The sequence below is a fragment of the Hemitrygon akajei genome, chromosome 7 (genome assembly GCF_048418815.1).
Source record: "Hemitrygon akajei chromosome 7, sHemAka1.3, whole genome shotgun sequence".
Classification (NCBI taxonomy): Eukaryota; Metazoa; Chordata; class Chondrichthyes; order Myliobatiformes; family Dasyatidae; genus Hemitrygon; species Hemitrygon akajei.
The window spans coordinates 160673081-160681160 of record NC_133130.1 but is presented as its reverse complement, the minus strand read 5'-3'; the positions used below and the strand labels follow the sequence as shown (position 1 = coordinate 160681160).

The 8080-nt window shown below is 42.7% G+C and overlaps 1 protein-coding gene across 2 annotated transcripts in view; it reads left to right on the top strand.

Annotated features, from left to right (window-relative positions):
• spout1 (SPOUT domain containing methyltransferase 1) overlaps positions 1 to 8080 on the top strand; it is a 36146-nt gene that overhangs the window by 6142 nt on the left and 21924 nt on the right. Inside the window, exon 1 of one of the 2 annotated variants that reach the window (XM_073052361.1) lies at positions 6014 to 6125. The exons of the other annotated variant lie outside the window; for it this stretch is intronic. Within the exon in view, the coding sequence (XP_072908462.1) occupies positions 6078 to 6125 (48 nt within the window). The 5' untranslated portion in view covers positions 6014 to 6077. Of the gene's footprint in view, positions 1 to 6013; positions 6126 to 8080 lie in introns of those variants that run through there. 2 annotated transcript variants of the gene reach the window in all.

The following is an 8080-nucleotide window of genomic DNA, read 5'->3' as shown; positions in this document are numbered from 1 at the left end:
TTATTTTCCCTCTCAATACCATTCTCCTGCCTTCTCCCTATAACCTTTGATGCCCTTACTAATCAATAACCTATCAACCTCTGCTTTAAATGTACCGAGTGACTTGACCTCCACAGCTGAATTACCAAAAAGCCTCGTGGATTGCCAAGGTTCACATGTTGAAGTAGGATGAGGTAAGAGGAATTTGCCATCTTTGATTAAGCGGGTTTATGGGGATGAACGGATATCTTGAAGGAGTAGGGGAATGGTGTGACAAGAAAAGGATAATAGTACACCACCAAATCCCGAGTTATTGTCCTGAATTCTGGAGCTGGGGCTCGTGGAAGAGGCCAGGAACGTATGGGGTGTTGGGAAGTGTGGCCTTACCATCCTGTGAGCTGGTCACCTACTTGATATTAGACACAAACTAGAAGCTGTTAGGGACAAATGGGGAATGAGCAACATTGTACTCTTTCTACTTAAAAAACAGTCAAGATACAGTGAAAAGAGATGTGTATAATGTCATGAAAAAGAAGTTCCCTTCAAATCCACTATCGGCGTCTCAGCCGACACATGAGGTCTGTCGCCTGAGATGCCAAACTTAAGTCCTGTCTATCTTATGAAATGGGAGTAATTGATCCCATTTCACTGCTCTAAGCAAGGAAACCCCTACTGACCAATAGTTACAGAACTGTGCAAAAGTCTATATATAGCTCGGGAGTCTAAGAATTTTGCACAGTACTGTAGTAATTTTATATATTGCACTGACCTGCTGCTGCAAAACAAAACCAAACAAATTTCATGGCATACGTGAGTGATGATAAACCTGATTCTGATAGGGGTCTCCATTGTGGACTGAGCGTGGGAAGGGGGCAGGGAGAGGGGAATCGTGTTTGGGGAAAGGGGAAGGGAGAGGGAATGTCACCAGAGAGACATTCTGTAATGATCAATAACCAATTGTTTGGAATCAAATGACCTTGCCTGGTGTCTCAGGGCTGGGTGTGTCTGTACCCGTGCCACCCCCCCCCCCCACACCCTGGCACTTCTCTGAGTGGTGTCCCACACCCCTCCCATGGCTCTCCACGCTCATCATTCCCAACATCCTTTCCTCCCGTCACATTTACAAACTCGCTCTCCACTCTATGTTGACAAATACAGTACTGTGCAAAAATCGTAGGTACCCTAGCGTGTCTATGTGTCTAATACTTTTCTGTATCCCAAATGATTTGGATGGTTGTCCGTCGTATAACAGTACTTCAAAACCTTTGCGGGAGAGTTTTTAAAGTGGGTAAGTGGGGCAGTTCCACTCTTGACCTCGGAAGACTGGGTCCAGTGGAACAAGTACAGGTGTCCCTCCCCGTTACAAAGGTAGAGCCTTCCTTAAGCCGAAATAGCGTAAAGCGAAGAACCATTAATTCATACGGGAAAAATCTTCGTAAAAGTGAAAGTCCTCTTTGTAATGCGAAAACAGGTTACTAACGTAGGTCTTTTGTAAAAGCGAAGTGGCGTAAAGCGAACATTCGTGAAGCGGGGGGACACCTGTAGTTGTCACAGCAGGGGTCTCCCTTGGTTGCAGTGAATGACCATGACTTCTTCTGTGCCTTGTCATGCCCTACGCTCTCCAGGAAGCGTTCCACAGCTGCGTTCCTGGTCAGTTGATCTCACTGTTGGTCTCATCCACCCAGTCCGCCGGAGCTGGCTTGGCGTCAGAGACAGGTGTCTTCCTGTCTCACTAGGGTATGAGGCCCACCTGTCCAAATGGTGTACTGGAGTGTGGCTGCTGTAAAATGCTACTTGGAGCCACAGCTAAGAACTGAGTGTCCATTGGGGACTAAAGTGAGTGAGCTGCCCCAGGATGGATATGACAACCCCTTCAGCGGAGGTGCTACCCCTCCCTGGACACCCCATACATCCTTATGCCAAATACAAGGACGTTAAACTGAGTATCGGGTTGCTTATGAATCCTTGCTGTGAGGACATTGGTTACAGTGCTTTTGGCATTAGTTAATAATTCTGAGCTCCTCCAGCATTTTGTGTGTGTCACTTTGGTTTTCCAGCATCTGCAGTATTTCTTGTGGTTATTGTTTGGTTATATTTTGATCAGGCGGGAGTCAGACGGGAAGATGTATGTTAAGTATCAGGTCATCGGGAAGAACAGTGTTGCAGTTCCAACTCACATCTTTAAAGTGGTGATACTGGAGAAGCACAGTGGAGAAATTGAACTGCGGTCGTACGTGATGCCAAATCTGCCGGTTTCGGAGAATATTCCCCTTGAAAGTTTCTTGGTTCCAATCGAAAGCATCGAGCGGGCATCTGGCCTCCTGTTTGTCAGCAACATTCTGAAAAGAACCAATAATCTGAAAGCCATAAGTGCCAGCAGTAAATAAATGGCACATTGGGCAGTAACTGAGATAGAAAATTATCAGGACGTGGAATGAAGATCTGTTCTTAAGTGAATTGTACGCTTCACTTTATGGCATGAATAAGTCAAGTTTATTCTTAATTTCCACATAGTTTTATTCAGGTTAAAGATTCAAAGTACGCATATTAGCGAAGTAGGTATGCAGTATACAACCCTGAGATTCGACAGCCATGAAAAACCATGGAACCTGTTCAAAGAAAAACAACAAACCTCCAACACGCCCCACCCAAAAAAAATGGTGCGGACGGCAAAAAAATTAGCAAAAAAAACCCAGAATACAAACCATCAAACCACCAAGTCAACAAAACAGTCCGGCAATATTCAGTTTCAGCTCTGTACAGTTTAATCTAGTGTTGTGTTGCTCACTATTCGAATGTTTTAGGCACCATTCATATTATTTATGCTACTTAATTGAAATTACTATTAAATTCAACATTGCAAAGGAAGAACCATTAACTTGAAGATGACTATTATTGGAATATGCTATAGGTTTATTTTACTGGGCTGAAAAGCTATTCTAGGCTTTTCTGTGGTTTCTAGGGATCAGATGGGTCAGCCCTGTTTTCTCGGGATGTGGACATTGTTGACAAGGCCAGCATGTATTCACTATTTGGAGTTGTGACTGTGGTTTAAAAAAAATCCCGTGACACAATTTGAAGAAGAATGGAGAGTTCATTTAGCAGCACTTGTCCCTCAAAGTCACATTTTGTGTAAACTGGTCGATTAAGCCCTCAGTTAGCAGCTGTTTGCTGTTCAAAAATGAGCTTTTCCAATATATTTAAGATATTGACCTAAATCATTTTCTCCACGTTTACTGCCGAAATTACTACTTCCATCCAGCATTTCATTTTTTTTTAAAATTTCAGGTCTGTCAGGTATTTTTCTTTTGCTTCTGGAGAACTCCATCAACACTGGAATGTTTTGGGGTTGTGAAAGCTGCCGTATAACCAAGTTCTATTTTAAAAGCACCCAAGTGCTGTTTACATTTAGTAAACAGAAAACAAGCTGTAAAAGGGGGAACATCCAAAAGTGTGTTTTTTTTAAAAAAAAGTTTCTGTGGAGAAATTATGAGAAGTAAAAAATATAAACATCGTCACAAGGTTTTGTGTCAAATCATTGTGTTGGACTTTTTGTGGTAGGTCACACTTTTAAAAAAAAGTTATTTGTTTTTCGAAGTTACGTTTTTTGTTGAAGTTGTTTATTATGACTGTGTATGGTTTATATTTCTTGTTTATAATCTTCAAATAAAATTAAATTTTGCTTGTAAGTGTGTCACTCCTGATTTTTTTTTGGTTTGAGCCATAATCAGATAAATATCATCTTAGCTTGAGCAGCATAGGATCATGACAAGTTCAAAAACCAGTGATAGGTACTTCATTGGAGTTAGATTCGGTAATTTCTGATCAATTACAGCCTTACAGTCAGGAAAATCATTGGAATGTCTCAAATTTAAATCCACTTTTTCTTTCTCAGCATGGAAAAGTATTGTTATTGATCACGTTTATTTACTCATAATTTTGATTTCCAGTCCTGACAAGTGGCTGACCCATCAGACCAGGAGGCTCCGTTTTAGACCTACCAATGAGTCCGTTTCACTAGGAAAGTGCTAGAGGAGCTCAACATGTCACAGAGGTCAGCATTTTGGGCCGAGACCCTTCATGAGGACTGGAAAGGTGGAGGGGGGGGGGTGTACAAGCTGTCAGGTAATAGGTGAGAGGGTAGGCAGGTGGCTGAGGGAGGGGCAAATGAAATAAGAAGGTGGAAGGGGATAGGTGGAAAAGGTAAAAGGGTTGAAGAAAGAATATAATAGGAGGGGACAGTGGATCATGGAAGAAAGGGAAAGAGGAGACGGGAAGAGAGAGGGTGCTCGCTCCGTCACTCATTGTCGCCTTTGTTTACCTTGGCCCTACCTTCCTCTACCTCTGAGCATTCAAATAGAGTTCTCCTTATGTTTTTAACCTGTTCGGTGGCTTTTTCAACCTCTTGCTTGATCAGGGAGTGCCTAGATTGTGGCAGATGATGTGTTTAAGAATTGAGTCAAGGACATTTAGGTCAAGTGCAGTGTCAGTGGAGAAGCTGTTCAGATCACTTCTCCCATACACGTCGGCTGGTTTCTGGAACTCTGTGCTTATTCTACCCAGTATGTGTTCTTTTATTGGACCTCAGCTTTCAAATTCATGTGGATCAGGAATATTTTCTTTTCAAACTTGATTGTTTTTCCAGAATAAGTTACAGAACCTTGAATTTACAATTAATTATACGTGAAATCGCCTGGTCATTCTAATTGAACGTTTTTTTTTCTGATTAGTGTTCACAGAAGGCAGTGCGGGGCTGTGGGCTTTCTGCAACAGCTGCTGTTTAGGGACCATCCGTTTGCGAGGGAGTGGCTGAGTGGAGCATTTATTTATTTATTTTGCAGTCCTTTGAGTCCCTGAAAATCGATTTTCCTGGTGGTTTTTGTTTTGGTGGTTCTCACTGGATCAACTAATTTGCGGATGACACCAAGATTGGGTGTGTAGACTCAGAACTCGCGGTGGGGTCTGGACCAGCTGGAAAAATGGGCTGAAAAATTTCAGATGGAATTTAATGGAATATTCCACATCTGGAATATGCAGCTACTGCATGGGACCCATACACAAACAAAAAGACTACTTCCACCGAGCGAGTCCAAAGACAGGCAGCCCCATTTGTCACAAATACCCATGAGAGGGAAGCGAGTGTTACCCAACTTTTGAATTCATTCAAGTGGAACTCTCTCCAAGATAGACATGAAGCACACCGCCTGACCTGATTTTACAAAATGTTAAATGGTTTGACATAGCCTACCAATCCTACACCAAACTCAAACCTAATAGGAGCAGGCGAGGGCACTCATTTCAATTTGAAATACTAACTACCAAGTCAGATGTGTACAGCAATTCATTCTTCCCCCACACAATTAAAGCATGAAATAATCTTCATCCTACCATAGTCACACAATCAAACCCAATTAAATTTACGACAAGCTCTTCTTCTTCAAGCATCCCCTTCTTAAGTCCACCCTCCACCACCTCCAGTTTAAATTTCATGTGGAATATTTTGGAGGTCCAATAACCAATGCGGACTTTGTGAGGTGTTGAACTTTGGGATGACGGGGTAGGACTTAACGTAAGATAATAGTAGGACACTGATGAGTGTGGCAGAATCGAGACCTGGAGTTACAGATACATCATTTCTTGAAAGTGCCCTCATGGGTGGATGGGGTAAATAGAATATTTGCACATTGGCTTTCATAAATCAGAGTATTAAGCAGAGGAGTTGGGGATGTTTAAGTTGTAGAACCTTGGTGAGGCCAAATTTGGTGAATTGTGTGCAGATCTGGTCACCTAGCTATAGTCAGTTAAGGCAATCAAAGGACTCAGTTGAGTAAACCCTTGATGCGTTCCCTCCAATGGCAAGAACATCCTTTCTCATTCCCATCTGAGGAACATTATATTTTTGCGTGCAATATTGGTCTTTATTTCATTCCCGGCTTTTGTCGAGCACATGGCGAAATGCGACGGGCGCGTCGGCTCGCCAGCTGTTTAAAGATTGCTGGAGAAGCAACCAATAGGAGAGCGGTTTACTAAAGAAGGCATCCAGTAGTGGCCAGTAGGAGCGGCGCTTGGTGATCCTCGGCTACCGAGTGGAAGCCAACATGGCCGAGTTAGAGCTGTCGTCGCTGAAGCGATGGAAGGGGAAGCAGGTGAGTTCTCACAGGTCGTTTGTGTAGAGAGGGCCGAAAGAAAGATCAAGGTAGAAAGATGTATGAAGAGGGAGGAGGTAAGTAAGGACCTCGGGTGGCTTCCACCGGCCACGCTGTGGGAAAGTGAAGCATCCTCCTTTAAAGGCTCTTTAACAGTCGGGTATTGACGGTCGCGAGTTGATTTAATTTGTCACTGGTAGAAATTAATTTCTTTTAATCCCCATGTTCCGAATAAGCGATCTGATTGGGTGAAAATAAAGTTTTAAATGCTGTTAATTCTGATCCATGTTTGTAGGTACAGTTTCCAGTCTTCAGATTCAGCTGGCAGGGTCGGGACCAGTTCTCCCACTCCCAAGCCTTGTGCGAAATACTTTGAAATAAGACTCTAGGAGAATATGATGATGATGAGTAAATAATAGAATCAAACAGTGACATTTCCATTGATCAAGAAGGGAGGAAAATGTTAAATGTAGGCTCTTTGGCTAAATATCTACTGACGCAGGACGCTGGAGTCTGTAATCGACAAAGAAGTAACTTATTGCTTAGAGAAGCTCAATGTAATCAAGGCAAGTCAACATGGTTTTGTGAAAGATAAACCATTATTGATGTATTTGCTAGAATTCTTCAAGGATGTAACAGGAAGAGTCAATAAAGGGGAATTTGATATGTAGTGTATTTGGAGTTTTAGAAAATAATTGATAAGGTGCCACATAAAAGTGATGATGCACAAGGTAAGAGATTGTGATAATAGGGGAAGTATGTTATCATGGATTGGAGACTGGTTGTTGCATAATAAGGAGAGTCTGAATTAATAAATCTTCCTCAGACTGGGAGCATGTAACCAGTGGAATGTCCCAATGATCAGTTTTTGGATTCAATTATTAATGGTTTATATTAAAGGCCAGTAGGAGAGGGCAGGGTATGAGGTATCCAAGTTAGCCAATGTCACAAATTAAGGCAGGTGACTGGATAATGCAAAGAGGATAATTTGGACTCTGCATCGGGATACAGTCAAGTTGAATTTGATGCTGGAGCTTAATGTGGGTAAGTGTAATATTTTGCACTTCAGGTAAGAGACAGACAGTTATCAAATGGTGAAAGATGAGTGAAGTACAGAGGAATTTAGGTGTTCCTATGCGCAGATTGTGGCGTGTGGCCAAGTGGTTAAGGCGCTGGACCAGCTGAGGTAGCATGATGTGTCCTTCAGCAAGGCACTTAACCACCATTGCTCCAGTCCACCCAGCTGAAAATGGGTACCGGCAAAATGCTGGGGGTTAACTTCGCAATAGACTGCATCCTATCCAAGGGGGAGTCTCGCACTGTCAGTCACTTCACGCCACGGAAACCAGCATAAGCACCAGCCTGATGAGCCTATAAGGCTCGGGACAGACTTTAACTTTTAATACACAGATCATGAATATTTCTAAGCTGCTGCAGCAGGTTCTAAAGAAGGATCTTGGCCTTTGTCACAAGAGGGCTACAATTTAGAAATAAGTACAGTAGTGAGACCTGTACCTGGAGCACTGTTTTATTTACATTATTTAGGAAAGGGTTTATTGGGATTGGTAGCAGTCGAAAAGGAATCACTGGGTTAATTCTTAGTTGTCTGAACACAAGCCACAAAATAAATTTGATCTATATTCTTTGGAACAGAAAAATGAAGGGTGATTTTTATTGAAAAAAATCTTCATTTTTATTAAAATTCTGTGGGAGTTTGACTGAGTAGATATGCTATTTGCACTAGTGGGGGTATCTCAAAGAGGGACCTTCTTGACCTTCCCCTCTCTGAGGCACTACGTTCATCTTGGTCCCGCTGGCCCTGCATCTCAATGAGTTCCGCACCTTCCATGATGCCAAGTTCTTCGCCCACCTCCATGCCTACTTCTTTGGCAAGGACTCTCCAACCCACATTGATGACCCCTTCTCCCATCTTCAGCCCTCCTCCTCTTCCTGGA